This window comes from Seriola aureovittata, chromosome 11, assembly GCF_021018895.1.
Source record: "Seriola aureovittata isolate HTS-2021-v1 ecotype China chromosome 11, ASM2101889v1, whole genome shotgun sequence".
Classification (NCBI taxonomy): domain Eukaryota; kingdom Metazoa; phylum Chordata; class Actinopteri; order Carangiformes; family Carangidae; genus Seriola; species Seriola aureovittata.
In genome coordinates, this window is record NC_079374.1 from 21,728,152 (window position 1) to 21,744,995 (window position 16,844).

At 39.1% G+C, this 16,844-nt stretch overlaps 2 protein-coding genes across 3 annotated transcripts; one reads left to right on the forward strand and one right to left on the reverse strand.

Annotated features, from left to right (window-relative positions):
• Positions 1-2,838: 2,838 nt before the first annotated feature.
• zgc:162396 (uncharacterized protein LOC555292 homolog) lies at positions 2,839-6,647 on the reverse strand. 2 transcript variants are annotated; one of them, XM_056389578.1, is made up of 7 exons: positions 6,514-6,647; positions 5,805-6,230; positions 5,466-5,626; positions 4,607-4,823; positions 3,717-3,817; positions 3,407-3,544; positions 2,839-3,199 (listed from the first exon to the last, which is right to left on the reverse strand). In XM_056389578.1, exons 2-7 carry the CDS (start codon positions 5,913-5,915, stop codon positions 3,109-3,111), a joined length of 819 nt encoding a protein of 272 aa, XP_056245553.1. In that variant the 5' UTR covers positions 5,916-6,230; positions 6,514-6,647; the 3' UTR covers positions 2,839-3,108. The 2 variants fall into 2 exon arrangements, with proteins under 2 accessions (XP_056245553.1, XP_056245552.1); XM_056389577.1 differs by lacking the exon at positions 6,514-6,647 and having other exon boundaries at positions 5,805-6,417.
• A 6,731-nt stretch (positions 6,648-13,378) lies between these two features.
• Positions 13,379-14,412, forward strand: LOC130177927 (olfactory receptor 51I2-like). The gene has a single exon (XM_056389942.1). The coding sequence runs from the start codon at positions 13,459-13,461 to the stop codon at positions 14,410-14,412; it is 954 nt and encodes a 317-aa protein (XP_056245917.1). The 5' UTR covers positions 13,379-13,458.
• Positions 14,413-16,844: the final 2,432 nt, after the last annotated feature.

A 16,844-nucleotide genomic window follows, 5' to 3' on the forward strand; every position in this document is an offset into this window, starting at 1 on the left:
TTGTTTTAGTTACTTTAAAAGACATCATCAGGAGGTGACCTGAAAGTGAGTGCAACAGCAAAAAGGAAACAACACAAATCTCCTGATGCTGTGTTAGATCCCTTTACTTTTATGATTAAAAACAACATTGAACTGTTTGCCTGTAACATGCTAAAATGTAGTTTAACAGCACAGGACAAGTAGGAAAGACATCACTGTCACTTACAGAGCAATATCTATCTAAAGATTGTCAACAGCAACTAGCAAGAGCTACTTGTCACACCGGACCAAGCGAGGCCACAGCAGCAAAACCCCCTCATTTAGTGAATAATATTTCAGATGTTGATTACAAGTTAAAACCTTCATCTGGAAGGTGCGTAGAGTCTGTAGATGTCAGATAAATGCAGTGGGGTAAAAAAGACAGTATTACTTTTCACCACTAACTAATGAACATACAGTATGACTTCATTTTTACAGTGCAGATTTGTTTCTCTTTTTAATTATTGTATAAAGCTCTACCACAAGCATTAAGTACTTCAGCTTTATTCACATTGCACTAAGTACAAACAGCACAAACTGTCGGCAGAGCCAAGCTGAGAGATAGCACAGAATAAAGAAAGCACACTCAGGCAGTTATAACAAATAAATGGGCCACCAGCTATGCCATGTTTTTAAGAGCTCGGCTAAAAAAACTGGACTTCTCATTTAAACCAAAGCATCTAAGCACCCTTCTGTGCAACAACAGTGGTAGGCATGTTAAATTTCAAAAGAAATTATGTTGCTGAGTTAAGTAAACTCTCAGTGTGCATTTAAGCCTGAGAGGGATCAGCTGAGGGATTGGGAAATGTTTTAAAAAGTAGTTTCACTGCAAAATGAAACATACTTTGTATTTTAGAAAACTTGTAAAATACACTTTAGGCAGGATATAAAGTCATTAGTAGGTGATCTATCGACAGATATCTAAACATACAAGTAGATCCACTGTAAACTGGTCTTAAAAGTCTTTCCTGAGAGAAAGACAGTGTGTTAAGGATTATACTATAAGCCTTTTGTTGCAAAATCTGCATCAGGCTACAACAAAATGACAGAATTGGAGCGCTGCTGTGAAAAGATGATGAACGTCCACATTCAACAAGCACAGTCCTTCATGCATCAAAAATTTTATGTTTTGAATGTTCATAAATTGTAAATTGGGACATCTCTTACACACACACACACACACACACACACACACAAACAAACACACACATACACACCCTCTCTCTCCCTCTCTAAACATACATCCTGTGCTATAGTGTTGATCATTGTGGTTTTGTTGCCAGGACACAGAAATACTCCAGCTCCCACTCTATTTCAGTGTCAGGAGACGTGACTCCCATCTCCTCCAGAAACCTGTGAAGGATTGCAGGGGCTGATTATTTAGCTCACAACTCAGTAGAGCACCACAGGAAAACATTCAGACAGTTATCATTCCCAAAACGGATTACTTAAGGGTGAATATAATTGAATGAATGAATTTATAATAATTATAAGTATCTCTCTCTGAATATGTTTGTGTGTTTTTGTGTGTGTGTGTGTGTGTGTGTGTATATGTTACCTCTTCTGAGTGTTGAGCAGCAGGTCATGAGCAGTCTGAGCGTCAGTCTTCCTGTAGGCTTGGAACATGGACCAAGACTCAACAAATCCCACCACATTCCTCACCAGGATGACAGACTTCGCTCGAATACCCTCAATCCTGTTGTATCAATACAGTACATTGGTGTATTATTACACAGAAAAAAAACAATAAGTGCATCTGTATTTTAAAGAACAAGGTTAGCGTAACACCTCAGTCATAAGCAAGGGGATAACAGGTTGCTTCATACTGTAACTGTCTTCGTAAGGATAGCAGACAGTGAAGTAATTACCTCTGTTTGTCTGGAAAAGGGATGGCAGAGTACAGCTCCTCCAGCTTCCCATCAGACACAGCTACTGGGCTGCTAGTGTACGGCCTCAGCACCTGCTTCACCTGGTGGAAGTGAATATCCATGACTGCATGTTCTGAGATTGTATTGCATACTGTGTGTATTGTGTCTGTAAAAAATTATCCAAGTCATATACACATACATTAACAAACAAACAAGTAAAACAAGTTAAAAGCTGTATGAACTGCAGCTTGATAAGTTCATGTGTATGTTGTTGTGTTAATTAACGATAGTAGGAATTGAAGTAGCCATCATTACTTTTATGAATTATTTTTCCATTTTGGAAACTGTGCTATTTTCATACATTCATTTATTCAGTCAGTGCCTCACACTAGGCCAAAATGTACTTCAATGAAAGTGTGTTAGGTGCTAAAGCATTAGCTTCCTGTTTTATCAAAATTAAATTATCTGAGTAATTCATTTTTACTTTTTTAATTTATTTTTATGAGAATATAAACACTACATTTTGGCCTCCAGTGTGATGGAAAACAAGACAAGTTAATTGATTAATTGAGCTTTAGAGGTGTTGAAACATTTTTTTTGAACACTGGATAGAGCCCGGTTACCTGATTCCCCCTGCTTCCAGTCGTTATGCTAAGCTATGCTAACCATATGGTGACTCCAACTACTCATTCAGAAAAAAAGCTAATATGTGTATTTTACAAAAATGTGAAATTACTCCTACTAAGCCCAGATTAAGGTTGTTATATTTATGTGGCCCCACCTTTTCAGTCTGTTATTAACTCCATGTTTAGACACTGGTGATAATGCAACTCGACGTGTAAAAACAAAAGTCTGGTGCTGCTGTTAAGGTTTAACACCTCTACACCCACCTCTTCATAGATGCGGCTGAGTCGTTCTCCACAGTTCTGATAGTGAAAGACAGTGTGTTAAGGATTATACTATAAGCCTTTTGTTGCAAAATCTGCATCAGGCTACAACAAAATGACAGAATTGGAGCGCTGCTGTGAAAAGATGATGAACGTCCACATTCAACAAGCACAGTCCTTCATGCATCAAAAATTTTATGTTTTGAATGTTCATAAATTGTAAATTGGGACATCTCTTACACACACACACACACACACACACACACACAAACAAACACACACATACACACCCTCTCTCTCCCTCTCTAAACATACATCCTGTGCTATAGTGTTGATCATTGTGGTTTTGTTGCCAGGACACAGAAATACTCCAGCTCCCACTCTATTTCAGTGTCAGGAGACGTGACTCCCATCTCCTCCAGAAACCTGTGAAGGATTGCAGGGGCTGATTATTTAGCTCACAACTCAGTAGAGCACCACAGGAAAACATTCAGACAGTTATCATTCCCAAAACGGATTACTTAAGGGTGAATATAATTGAATGAATGAATTTATAATAATTATAAGTATCTCTCTCTGAATATGTTTGTGTGTTTTTGTGTGTGTGTGTGTGTGTGTGTGTGTATATGTTACCTCTTCTGAGTGTTGAGCAGCAGGTCATGAGCAGTCTGAGCGTCAGTCTTCCTGTAGGCTTGGAACATGGACCAAGACTCAACAAATCCCACCACATTCCTCACCAGGATGACAGACTTCGCTCGAATACCCTCAATCCTGTTGTATCAATACAGTACATTGGTGTATTATTACACAGAAAAAAAACAATAAGTGCATCTGTATTTTAAAGAACAAGGTTAGCGTAACACCTCAGTCATAAGCAAGGGGATAACAGGTTGCTTCATACTGTAACTGTCTTCGTAAGGATAGCAGACAGTGAAGTAATTACCTCTGTTTGTCTGGAAAAGGGATGGCAGAGTACAGCTCCTCCAGCTTCCCATCAGACACAGCTACTGGGCTGCTAGTGTACGGCCTCAGCACCTGCTTCACCTGGTGGAAGTGAATATCCATGACTGCATGTTCTGAGATTGTATTGCATACTGTGTGTATTGTGTCTGTAAAAAATTATCCAAGTCATATACACATACATTAACAAACAAACAAGTAAAACAAGTTAAAAGCTGTATGAACTGCAGCTTGATAAGTTCATGTGTATGTTGTTGTGTTAATTAACGATAGTAGGAATTGAAGTAGCCATCATTACTTTTATGAATTATTTTTCCATTTTGGAAACTGTGCTATTTTCATACATTCATTTATTCAGTCAGTGCCTCACACTAGGCCAAAATGTACTTCAATGAAAGTGTGTTAGGTGCTAAAGCATTAGCTTCCTGTTTTATCAAAATTAAATTATCTGAGTAATTCATTTTTACTTTTTTAATTTATTTTTATGAGAATATAAACACTACATTTTGGCCTCCAGTGTGATGGAAAACAAGACAAGTTAATTGATTAATTGAGCTTTAGAGGTGTTGAAACATTTTTTTTGAACACTGGATAGAGCCCGGTTACCTGATTCCCCCTGCTTCCAGTCGTTATGCTAAGCTATGCTAACCATATGGTGACTCCAACTACTCATTCAGAAAAAAAGCTAATATGTGTATTTTACAAAAATGTGAAATTACTCCTACTAAGCCCAGATTAAGGTTGTTATATTTATGTGGCCCCACCTTTTCAGTCTGTTATTAACTCCATGTTTAGACACTGGTGATAATGCAACTCGACGTGTAAAAACAAAAGTCTGGTGCTGCTGTTAAGGTTTAACACCTCTACACCCACCTCTTCATAGATGCGGCTGAGTCGTTCTCCACAGTTCTGATAGTGAAATCTGGTGGCAGTATCACTGAAGCCCAGCAGAGCCATGCAGCCCTGGGGTTTCAGAACCCGACTTGCCTCAGCCAGGAACCTCGACCGATCAAACCAGTGGGCTGCTGATGCCGCTGTCAGCAAGTCTACAGAGCCATCTGCAAATGGAAGCTCCTCTGCTGTCCCCTTCCTGCAAGTGCGACAGACAGATCAACCCTGTAACTCCAAATACTGGGCAGTGAGAAGGCAGACCTGACAACAGTTTACTCATCGCACTAGTACCAGTGGTTATATGAAGTATTTGATCCATTATTTCACATCATTTATATACTGAAGCATAGAGCACTTAGCATAAAGGCTGGAAACAGTGGGAAACAGCTAGCCAGATTCTGGCCAATAAAGTCTGCCTACTAGCAGGTCTAAAGCTCACTAAATAACCCATAATGGATCATTTCATTTATTTATTATTTATATATGTATTTTATTTAGTTGGTCCATGTAAAAATGATGTGTAAAAACAACAACTTGTGGTTTTACAGAGGGAGTTATGTGCAGGACTATTTCTTGGCTGGGAGTAATCACGTCATAGAGGTGCTGTCAGGCAGATTTTATTACTGTTATACACTGATAGACTAGCTGCTCACTTCCACTCTTTATGCTAAGCTAAACTAATGAGCTGCTGGCTCCAGCTACATATTTAACAGACGAAATTCAGAGTGGAACGGATCCTCTCATCCAGCTCTTGGCAAGAAAAATAAAGCTTTATTATTATTATTATTTTCAAAGTGAATTTACATTCTCACAAAAAAAAAACTCACACACTCCAACTCACCTGTATGTGATGTTGGGATACCCCGGCACCGCTTTGGCCTCCTCCAGCTGGCACTCACTGACGTCGATGCCCACCACTTGTCTGAAGTGTGGTGCCAGTAGCCGAGAATTCTGGCCTGTTCCACATCCCAGATCCACTGCCAGCACATGTGGCTGTCCCTTCTGAGGATGTTAACAGACATGCAGCACTTTTTGTCAATATGTTCAATCATTCATTCATTTATTTTCGTCATAAACTCACATTTTTACAGCAAAACGACAGAATGCCCTGTTAAAGGGCTCTATATGCGCTATGATAACAGAGTGTATTGTACATTGACTGTATTTGGCCATGGCTTACCTTTTTATCTAGGTACTGAAGAATTATATTCTTGAGCTCATCTGGAGGCGTGAAGCGATACCTTTGGTAGATGGAGGCATGATCCTTCCCTTCAAACAGGCGGTATGTCATGGTGGTGTTTCACTCTTCTCTTTCTGATCTGTTGTTAACTTTGCCTTCTCCAGCCTCTGTTCCAGCACTCTTCTTTGTCGAGCTCCTCTTTATTTTCCTTCACTCTCTTGTCCGCATTGGTTTTGTTCCCTAGCTTTTAGCCTCTTTTAGCCTCTATATTCTGTATCTCCTCTCTTATCTTGCTTACCTGCTTACTTATCTCCTTGCTACATCCTTTGTTAAGCTGTTTTCTGCCCGGACACTCGACACTCTGCACTCTTGCCAAGATTTAACTCTTCACCCACTTCCTGCAGTGTAGTTAGGTCTCTTTAATACCTAACAGGTAGACAGGGAAATAATCACTGTAGCTAAACAGAGTTAAGTTACAGAGTAAAACTGTAACAGAACAATTATTCTTACAAGTTGAAGGCTGCATTTGATACCATGAGTCTTGTTCACTGAGCTGCAGACATGCTGACAATACATCACAGAGACATTCAGAAATGTTCTAACTGTGCTGTCATTTCCGACACAGCCACTCCCACTCCCACTCCCACTCCCACTCCCACCTGCCATACATTCCTGCTAGTGGAATCATCTGACCTGCTTCCCCACTCACCTGCTTACTTGTAACTTGTACCTGACCATTTCCACTTGCTCTCTGCCAATTTGTCTTTGTGTCATGTGCCTCAGCTTTCCAGCACTCTGCTCTGTGCCTGCCTGGTTTGATCCCAATCCAGTTTTGGATCTTGCATGTGCGTGTTTTTTGGGGATTTTCATTGCCTGCTTAGATTTTTGTATCCTTGTTTTTTCTAAGTACAAGACTCTCTACTTCTACATCTGCTGAGTCATAATCTAGGCTCCATTCCCTGAGAACTGTGACACTGGGCCCCTTCATGACCAAAGAATACCTGCAGGTGGTATTTTAACCGCTGCAAACCGACATGAGGATGAATCATATTCTACATTTTCAGGTGGCAACAAATCATCAGGAATGTGATTTTAGTTTGAGTGTGTACAGCCTCACCACCAGCAAATATAAAACAGTTTCACTACTTCTCTTTTTAGCACTGTCACAATCACCACACATATTTCAATTCATGACAAAACAGTGTGTTACTTACATATCACAAATTTTTACTGCCTTTTATGACACCATTTGGTTTCTTTTAGTTAACAGTTTATTATCATACATGAATTCACAGACATGTCTAATGTGCTCTCCTCGAGATACATCCTTGACTAGATTATTATCTTATATTCATCATTTATGATTTGTGAATAAAGATGATTATGTGTAGGAAAATAAACTTTGTAAAAGGGTATGCATATTAGCTTCTCAGCATTTTCAAAGTAAAAAAAAAAAAAGTTAATTTACAGTAGTCTAGTTCTTAATTCAGGATTAAGTTTTTAACCATGCCATCAGTGTTGCTCTGAGGTGGCAATGTCAGACCTGCCAACCTTGGGAAAATATTTTGAGTACCATAATAGTGTAATGCTTAGTTCAAATGCTTCCACACCACTTCGCTCTGCGCACAGTCGCTCCACTGCTCACCGGCATAACAAATTCTTCAACATATGAATCGGCTATGAAAAAAACAATACAATTATATTCTCAGGAAAACTCTAATGAAAGGACATATTTACATTTAAGAGTAATCAGCTGTTTGTGGGCATGTGCTATAGTAAACAGGTGAGTGTCAAAAGTTTCAGTACAGCTGCTTAAAAGCATTGTTTACATGATTCATATTTCATTGCATGATAGGAGTGCTTATACAAACATAAGTGAATTTCATTCAATTATTTAATATAAATTGACATAATTTATTTTGGATATTGTAACAAATGCTTTTTCATTTTCAGGTACAGAAGCTTAACACTGTTAGGCTCTCCCTGTTAATGTCCTCCTCATATATCATCTCATTTATTTCAAATGTAAGGCATGCGGGCAGATGCACATACATGCACGCACATGTGCACATGCACACACCTCCTGGTAACTTTAAAGGAATCGATATGTCTGCGGCACAGTACTGTGCCCTTTATTGGCTAATGTTCCTGACTGACTGATTGACTGACTGACCAAATTTACACCATTGTTCAACCAAAGGCCATGTGACTGAATTGGAGTTTTTCCATTGGCCGTTGCTCTTTCAAAATGATTTGAACATCAAGCAAAAGAGAGCACGAGAGTGGAAGGGAGAGAAGCCATCAGTAACTGCTAAAGAAATGAGCAGATTTGAATATCATATTACAACAGCATTGCCAGCAATTTGACACTATGCTCACTACAGCAAAAAAAAGCCCAAAGAAATGTCCACTGAAACGCCATAGCACTTTCAATTTGAATTGATTAAAGGAAGTGTTGAGTTTGAAAAGCATGTTTCAAATGAAAGTCTCTTACGTTTTGGAGTTGAGGTAAACAAAGGTCCTGGTCACACTTTGATTAAATACAATACTACTGTCTTTTAACAATCTCTCTCCAAATCAGTGACTAAATCTATTGTTAGTTACACTTGTATGTTTATTAAAGTTTGTTGTTCACTCTCTTGGCCATTTGCTAAACTGAAAAACATCTTTGTTTTGTGTTTGGTTACCCAGGATGGCCCTCCGCGGTAGCAACGTGTGTTTAATTGCTCTCGAGGGATGATGGAGATAATGACCTGTTGACCATTTCCAATTTAACTGTCAGTTACATTCATAACCTTTGAAAAATAAAGCATACAGTATCCCATCCCATGGGCTCTCATTAAAGTATTGACATCATCAAACATTACATTGGTGGGGTTGAGCCAAACCCAAATGAATCCCATACAATTGCATTTCTTACATGTTTTTTCTTCCACTAAAACCTATTTCAGGCTAACAGTAGCACTCATTCCTCAGGCCACACCTGCTGAAGATACACGAGAGATGTCTTTTAGTGGTGGGTATGAAGGACTGCGGAGGGACTAATAAAAGTCATTACAATAACCTTACATCACTTGTGGCTCATGTGTGTGTATGGGCGGTTGTTTTGAAAAGTGTATTATAGTCTTAAAGATGTACAAAAGATTACATCATGTGTGTTTCATAATAGTCTGTTGTTCTTCAGATTCCTCTGAGTAATTCAGAATGGTACACAAGAGTGAACAGAAGTTATTGTTGAACACTTTGCACTAATATTTTATAGTCTCTAAGTCCAACAGTTGTTTGATAATTAGTTAAAAATATGATGTGATGAGCATTTCTGAAACTGGAGACTAAATCAGTATTTTGTTTGTTTTACTGAAATCTTCTTTATGCCTGTGATCCTACCTGTGTTGTTTGATGAACAATGCTTGCACACTACTGTACATATCCAAAAATTAAAACACAAATTCATGGAGTTCAAAGTACTGATTTGTGTTAATATCATGCCGAAACGTAAGGGCTAATTTACCTCATTGAGAAACTTTATCAGTATTAATTGTCAGTGTTTTCAGTCTGTCAGTATTGGATGGATGTGTGTATTTGTTTCCTAAACATATTCGTCCGCTGACTAAAGAATAATCATATTATTTAAGTCTGATTATACTCTATTGAACGATGAGGTTGGCAATATACAATTTATTTCTTACTTTCAGCAAATTCCATGAAAATCAGTGGAATCCATTTTGATCAAAACCAACAAACAAGTAAAATCTGTCTACCCAAGACCTTGAATATTGTATTCCCCTGTGCCACAGAACTCCATTTTTGTCTAAAAAACTGCTGAACAATACATCAGGTAGCTACGACAGGGAGCTGCCATAAAGATTCAGAGCAGCGAATTACCCTCAGAGTAGATGCCTTTTAAGCTCTCTTTTTAAACTTTTCCCCCCAACCACCCCAAAAAACAACAGGAAGAGTGTTTCAGAAAGTACCTCATAGATACACTATATTGCCAAAAATATTCACTCACCCATCCAAATAATTGAAATCAGGTGTTCCAATCACTGCCATGGCCACAGGTGTATAAAATCAAACACCAAGGCATGCAGACTGTTTCTACAAACATTTGTGAAAGAATGGTTCGCTCTCAGGAGCTCAGAGAATTCCAGCGTGGTACTGTGATAGGATGCCACCTGTGCAACAAGTCCAGTTGTGAAATTTCCTCGCTCCTAAATATTCCACAGTCAACTGTCAGTGGTATTATAACAAAGTGGAAGCGATTGGGAACCACAGCAACTCAGCCACGAAGTGGTAGGCCACGTAACATGACGGAGCGGGGTCAGCGGATGCTGAGGCGCATAGTGCGCAGAGGTCGCCAACTTTCTGCAGAGTCAATCGCTACAGACCTCCAAACTTCATGTGGCCTTCAGATTAGCTCAAGAACAGTGCGTAGAGAGCTTCATGGAATGGGTTTCCATGGCCGAGCAGCTGCCTCCAAGCCATACATCACCAAGTGCAATGCAAAGCGTTGGATGCAGTGGTGTAAAGCAAGCCGCTACTGGACTGTAGAGCAGTGGAGACGCGTTCTCTGGAGTGACGAATCACGCTTCACCATCTGCCGATCTGATGGAGGATTCTGGGTTTGGCGGTTGCCAGGAGAACATTACTTGTCTGACTGCATTGTGCCAAGTGTAAAGTTTGGTGGAGGGGGGATTATGGTGTGGGGTTGTTTTTCAGGAGCTGGGCTTGGCCCCTTAGTTCCAGTGAAAGGATGCTTCAGCATAACAAGAGATTTTGGACAATTCCATGCTCCCAACAGTTTGGGGATGGCCCCTTCTTGTTCCAACATGACTGTGCACCTGTGCACAAAGCAAGGTCCATAAAGACATGGATGAGAGAGTTTGGTGTGGATGAACTTGACTGGCCTGCACAGAGTCTTGACCTCAACCCGATAGAACACCTTTGGGATGAATTAGAGCAGAGACTGAGAGCCAGGCCTTCTTGTCCAACATCAGTGTGTGACCTCACAAATGCACTTCTGGAAGAATGGTCAAAAATTCCCATAAACACACTCCTAAACCTTGTGGAAAGCCTTCCCAGAAGAGTTAAAGCTGTTATAGCTGCAAAGGGTGGACCGACGTCATATTAAACCCTATGGATTAAGAATGGGATGTCACTTAAGTTCATATGCGAGTCAAGGCAGGTGAGCCAATACTTTTGGCAATATTAGTTAGATAGATAGATAGATAGATAGATAGATAGATAGATAGATAGATAGATAGATAGATAGATAGATAGATAGATAGATAGATAGATAGATAGATACTTTAAATATCCCCAAGGGGAAATTCATGTTTATGTTCAAGTGACAAAGCCTCTGGTCAAGCCTCTCCTCCTGTTATATTGTCCATGTGTCGCAAATTGTTAAAAGTATATTCGAGTTATTGTTGATGATCATTTACATCCATTTATGGCCACAGTTTACCATCTTCTAATGGCTACTGAATGATAATGCATCATGTAATAAATCAAGAGTCGTCTCTAAATACGGTCACTTGTACTGAATCCAGTAGAACACCCTTGGAATTTGGTAGACCGGGAGATCGGTAGCATTGGCTTGCTGCTGCCAAATCTGTATGTAACCGGTAGGTTATGTCCTCCCCGCCACTTGGGGTTGCTGTGTAGCCACTGCAGCATCCCAGTTCCTTCCGGTCTCACACTTGCAGCAAGTTCTCCAATTAGCAGCACATAAACAGAGGTGGTAGCACACTAGCCATTCAGATCCTCTTGCTGCTGTTCCCTGTTTGGTGCCATTACACTTTGTGGAACCAACAAACGCTGTCTGGTTCCCCCTTGGCCGCCACATAAGCATTGATTGGGTATTCTACAGCCAAGGTAATTGTATTAATCAATTGTAAGTTTCAGTAAATGTACAGAAGACAAGATTAACCTGTGTTCGGTCTCTGCAGCTGTGATTGCCACTGCTGCTTTGTAACCTTTTGAAACTCACTTGAATTTTTAATTTCTTTTATTGAGTTTTAAGAACTAGGTTTTCTTCTATTTATGTTTTTAGTATATCCGGAATTTGTTTTACATTTTGGTGTAGTGGGGCTTATTTTATATAACGTGATTGTTTTAAAATCATTTGATTCATACAGAGGGGGTTTAGCGCTAACATTTAAAAGGTGGCCTTGTGACTTTATTTATTTATTTATTTATTTCTTGTGTGCTCTTTTACATTTTACGGTGATTTGTTTGTTGTGTTCTATTTTAACGCTGAGCTAGAAGTGTGACACCTTTTGTATGTTTCTGTTTTAGTCCAGCTCTCCACCTCCCTATTGATTTTCTTATAGTTTTAGTTTTTAATTATTCTAAGATCACTGAAACCTGACCAATCTTCAGTTGATGTTATTTTATTGCTACTGTATTGTATTAAGTGTTGCATCACTGAAGGAGATTAAATGCAAAAGAAAACTATTTTTATCTCGAACCCACGTCTCTGTTAAATCTTTGCCAAACTTACCTGTGTAGTCAAAGTAGTATTCAATAATACGGTGTATTTCCTGGGTGGAATTCCCAGGGTGGTGTTGTCGGGTTTGTTTTTAATTTAACTCGAGTTTTAGCCAAGACCTGATCAGGTTACATGTAGAAATGATGTGATGCAGTCATATCAACATGGAGCAGAATCTTGAAAGAAAGTTTGCAAAATGTGGTGGAATCCACACCACCAAGAACTGAGGCTGTTTTTACGAACAAACAGAGGCCCTACCCAGTATCAGTAAGGTGAGACTTAAACTGACGATCAACTTTGCCTTGATATTAGATAGATAGATAGATAGATAGATAGATAGATAGATAGATAGATAGATATCCCTAAGGGAAATTCATGTGTCTATTAGCTCATTGTTGATAACAGTTAATGATGAATAAACAATAATAATTAAATTAGTCCACTTCCTTTGGCTGAGGTGCTGCTCATCACTGCCCCTGAGACACAGATATATATATATATATATATATATATATAATACTGATGTATTGTCAGTAAAGTTTGTTGGAAATTTTATATATATATATATATATATTATATATATATATATATATATATGAGGTACACTCAAGAGTTATCCTTAAAACTGTTTTTTGCAGCTTCTCCATCAAAGCTGGGTTCATGTCATGGGGGAAAGTGAATATCAAAACTGTGTGATAGTGTGCAATCTGAAACGTTCCATTCCAGATCCCCCATGGAGCAATGACTGTGATGTAATTACAGTATGCGTGACAAGTTAAATAGGTTCTCAGCTGCTTCTGAGAAACCACAGCAGTCACCTGCTGTGCCACAGACCATACACAGACAGCATGAAGAACCACTCTGCTCATATAGGAAATATAACTGAGACTCTAGCCATTCTGGTTTAACTTACTCTCTTACTTATTATTGATATTAGGAATTATTACAAATACATATTTCTTACTCATAATCATCTCACATCATTTATCACTTTGGAAATCTCTCTGTTTTCTTGTTTTTTTCAGTGCTCTTCAACACAGTACCTGCCTCAGTTGATGTCAGAACTGACCAGTGACTACGCAGGGACAGGCAGCTGCATTGTAACTACTGACAGGATCCAACTGTAGAATTTTCCTACCTTTTTTACTGTCTATGGGGTAAATGGAAAACAATACATACCCCCCTTATTTTAACCTCACCATGTTTGTGAACATTGGCAGCTACCGCTACCCAACATTTGTCTTGTGTTTCCTGCTGTATGCTTTTATTATCTCCGCTAACCTTGTCATAATACTGGTAATAGCACAAGAGAAAACTTTACATGAGCCCATGTATATTTTTATTATGTGCCTTTCTATTAACTCTCTGTACGGCTCTGCCGGCTTCTTCTTCAGATTTCTCAGAGACCTTCTGTCTGATACTCATTTGATCCCACGGTCGGCTTGTTTCACTCAGATCTATGTCATTTACACCTATGCTTCCTATGAGCTCACTATTTTAGGCATTATGGCATATGATCGGTATGTTGCAGTATGTCAGCCTTTACATTACCACAACAAAATAACCTCTAAGATGGTCTCTAAGTTGATTGCCTTAGCAGGGATCTATCCAGCCTTCTCTGTTGCAGTCTGTGTTTATCTGGCCTCCATACTTCCCTTGTGTGGCAATAAGATCCCAAAGCTGTTCTGTGCAAACTGGCCTGTCGTAAAACTGTCATGTGTCCCCACTGTGCTCAATAACCTTATTGGCATGCTTGTGTCCACAAGCACCGTCTTTCTGCCCCTGGCTTTTGTCCTGTATACATATGTACGGATTTTCCTGGTTTGTAGAAAACGCTCCTTAGAGTTCAAAAGCAAAGTCATACAAAGCTGTATGCCGCACATTGTTACATTTGTCAATTATTCCATTACTGTGTTCTGTGATGTTGCCCTCAGCAGAATTAATCTTGAAGAGCTGAATCCATTCCTAGGTATAATTCTGTCACTTGAGTTTGTTGTGATTCCTCCCATTCTGAATCCTCTTGTTTATGGCCTGAAGTTACCAGAAATTAGAAAACTTATTTTCAGAATGTTATCATGCTCAAAACCTGACAAACAGACTAAACCTCAGAAATAAGACTAGTATCATTTCCCTGCACTGGTCTGACCTAGTGTAGACTGAACTCTCATTACCCTACAAATTCTTAATCGCACACCTGGCTGCAGCAATGATGGTGTAATAAAGGGCAGGGATATTTTTGTTTTATTTGCTTTATTTTAATCTGTGATTTAAATCAGTTTGTATAAAGTGTCATTAAGGTGTTTTTCCTGTTAATCAATTTGAAAAAAAACGTCCACTGTGTTCAGTGTTGTAACCAAATAAAACATTAAAAAAAACTCCAAAGGGCTGAATATTTTTCATACACTCTTAACTGATGGACAGTTTGTGATGAAACGTGGCATTATTGTAAGACTTAAAAAAGTCTTTGAAATGCAAACGACTGTAACTAAGAAAAATTACCTGCACTAAACTTATTTAATGTGAATATATTGTATCTAATTATAAATGTAGGCTATGTATTATTTATTGTGAAAAGAAACATAAAGACAGAGATAAAATAACATTTAAAAGTAATGGGCTGATTTGGAATTATAATTAATTCATAATTATATATTATTTCAAAGTTTCATGATTATGTTATATATTTTATCTGAAAGTTTTCATAAGATAATTTATTTCATAAGATATATTGAAATATATTTATTCAGCACTTTGGGTCTAAATATTTTTGATGTAGATTGTGCATGCAAGTAATAATTTAAAGGGATAAGGGTGCAAACTGAGCAGGTGTTTAAATAAGTGTGAATGATAGAGGAAACTTGAACATGAATTAATTAATTGCAAATTAAGTTCTACTTCTGCTGTATCACCGTATCACATACCCGGTATGTTTATTTGAAAATTTTGTTTTGATGCACCAGAAAGAAACCTGGTTTTGAGATGTCTAATCTCAGAACTCAACTCTTAAGACTTAGTTTCCATTGATTTAAACTGCCTGAGACAAGTGAAACACCCTCCCTTGGCTCTAAAATGAAGCCTTTTGTGTTGAACAGTGTGAGCAGTTCTTTGTAATCATGGAGAAATAATCGACAACACGGACCGTGTGTAATGAAAGTGTCATGTTTGCCCTGCCATAAAGATTAGAGGGTTGTGCGCTCGCTAATCCTTTCCAACTCACGCTCTCTTCAACAATTTTTCTTTCAACAATCAGGCGTAATTAGCAGCATCTTATCCGTTGTTCACACAATATCACAGGTGCTCCAACTGCTTTCACTCATAATTACTAACTGTAGAACAACAAGTGATGTGGAACAGTGGACAAATACCAGTGGCAATGTCCACAAGCTTGTTGGTTAAGGCTGTGGGGGTGTGTCAGACAAAAGAGGTTGAAGACACTGGGGCTGAGGGCAATGCTGCGGTCCCTGGGATTAGGACTGGGACTTGCCCTGGAGAAGGGATTTATATGGTAAATGGAGTGAATTTATATAGCGTTTTTGTAGTCTACTGACCACTGATGATGCAACATCTGGAGCACTTCAGCATCTTGCTCTTGGACACTTCAACACAGTCTCTGGAGGTGTATGGGTGCTGTTAAGGGTGCAGTGGAATGGAGATGGCAGTACTTTCAAATACTTCTGTGGTTGGGCATTAGCTGGTCACTGGGTGGTCTGGATAAGGGGTGGAAATGTCCTGCCTGTTTTGTCATGAGCTCGATCCTCACGAACTGGTTGTTGCTTTTGGACAGAAAGGTCACTGGCATCCTCTCCTTGGTGACTCACTGCCATTCCCGATGTTTTTACTTCTTCTATAAGAGAGGCTATACTTTATTTAGAGACTGAAAAGACTCACGCTACTATTCAGGGGCCTCTAAATGTCTCTTTATGTCAGTGATCAATCCCAGAGTGCCAGCTTCCTTGGCAGCTGCATGGTGTTATAGTGTTTCATTCAGAACCCACAAAAACTGCCTTTTTCCACTTGAAAAACCTGATGCCAGCCTCGTGTCCCGGCCATCCAGGATGAGGCACCAGACCTTGGGGGACAGGGCTTTCTCCTTTGGTGGCCCCCTTCCCTCTGGAACTCTATCCCCAAGCACATCCTGTCCATCTTCAAGAAGTTACTCAAAACTGTTTTGCCTTTATCATGTTTTTTTTTTTTTATTATTATCTAGTATTAATTCATCCTTGGATATCTTGAAAAGTGCTTGAAAAAAAATAATATTATTATTATTATCAATACTATTAGTTTCATTTGTAATTAGAGTGCAAATTATAAAATGACAACAAGGGGGGGTCAACTATTGCTTGGTCCCTCCTACAACAGCTTCATCATCCCAGTGATTGGCTGGATTAGAACCCAAGGCCCTATTGTTTGTTTTGGAAAAAGGATTTACCAAGGAACAGTCACTGCACACGGTCAAACAGAGCAGTTCTCCACTCCAGTACTTAGGCAGCTGGTGTGCTGCTGTCATTTACGTGGTGAAACAGGTGAAGCTTTTATTCCAAAACTTA

Excerpts from the sequence above, each read along its gene's own strand:
- zgc:162396 (XM_056389578.1), bottom strand. The coding sequence starts at position 5,915 with ATGACATACCGCCTGTTTGAAGGGAAGGATCATGCCTCCATCTACCAA. Across the intron at positions 5,627-5,804 it reads TTCAGTACCTAGATAAAAAG|AAGGGACAGCCACATGTGCT; the intron begins GTAAGCCATGGC and ends TAACATCCTCAG. Across the intron at positions 3,200-3,406 it reads CTGCTCAACACTCAGAAGAG|GTTTCTGGAGGAGATGGGAG; the intron begins GTAACATATACA and ends AATCCTTCACAG.
- LOC130177927 (XM_056389942.1), top strand. The coding sequence starts at position 13,459 with ATGGAAAACAATACATACCCCCCTTATTTTAACCTCACCATGTTTGTG.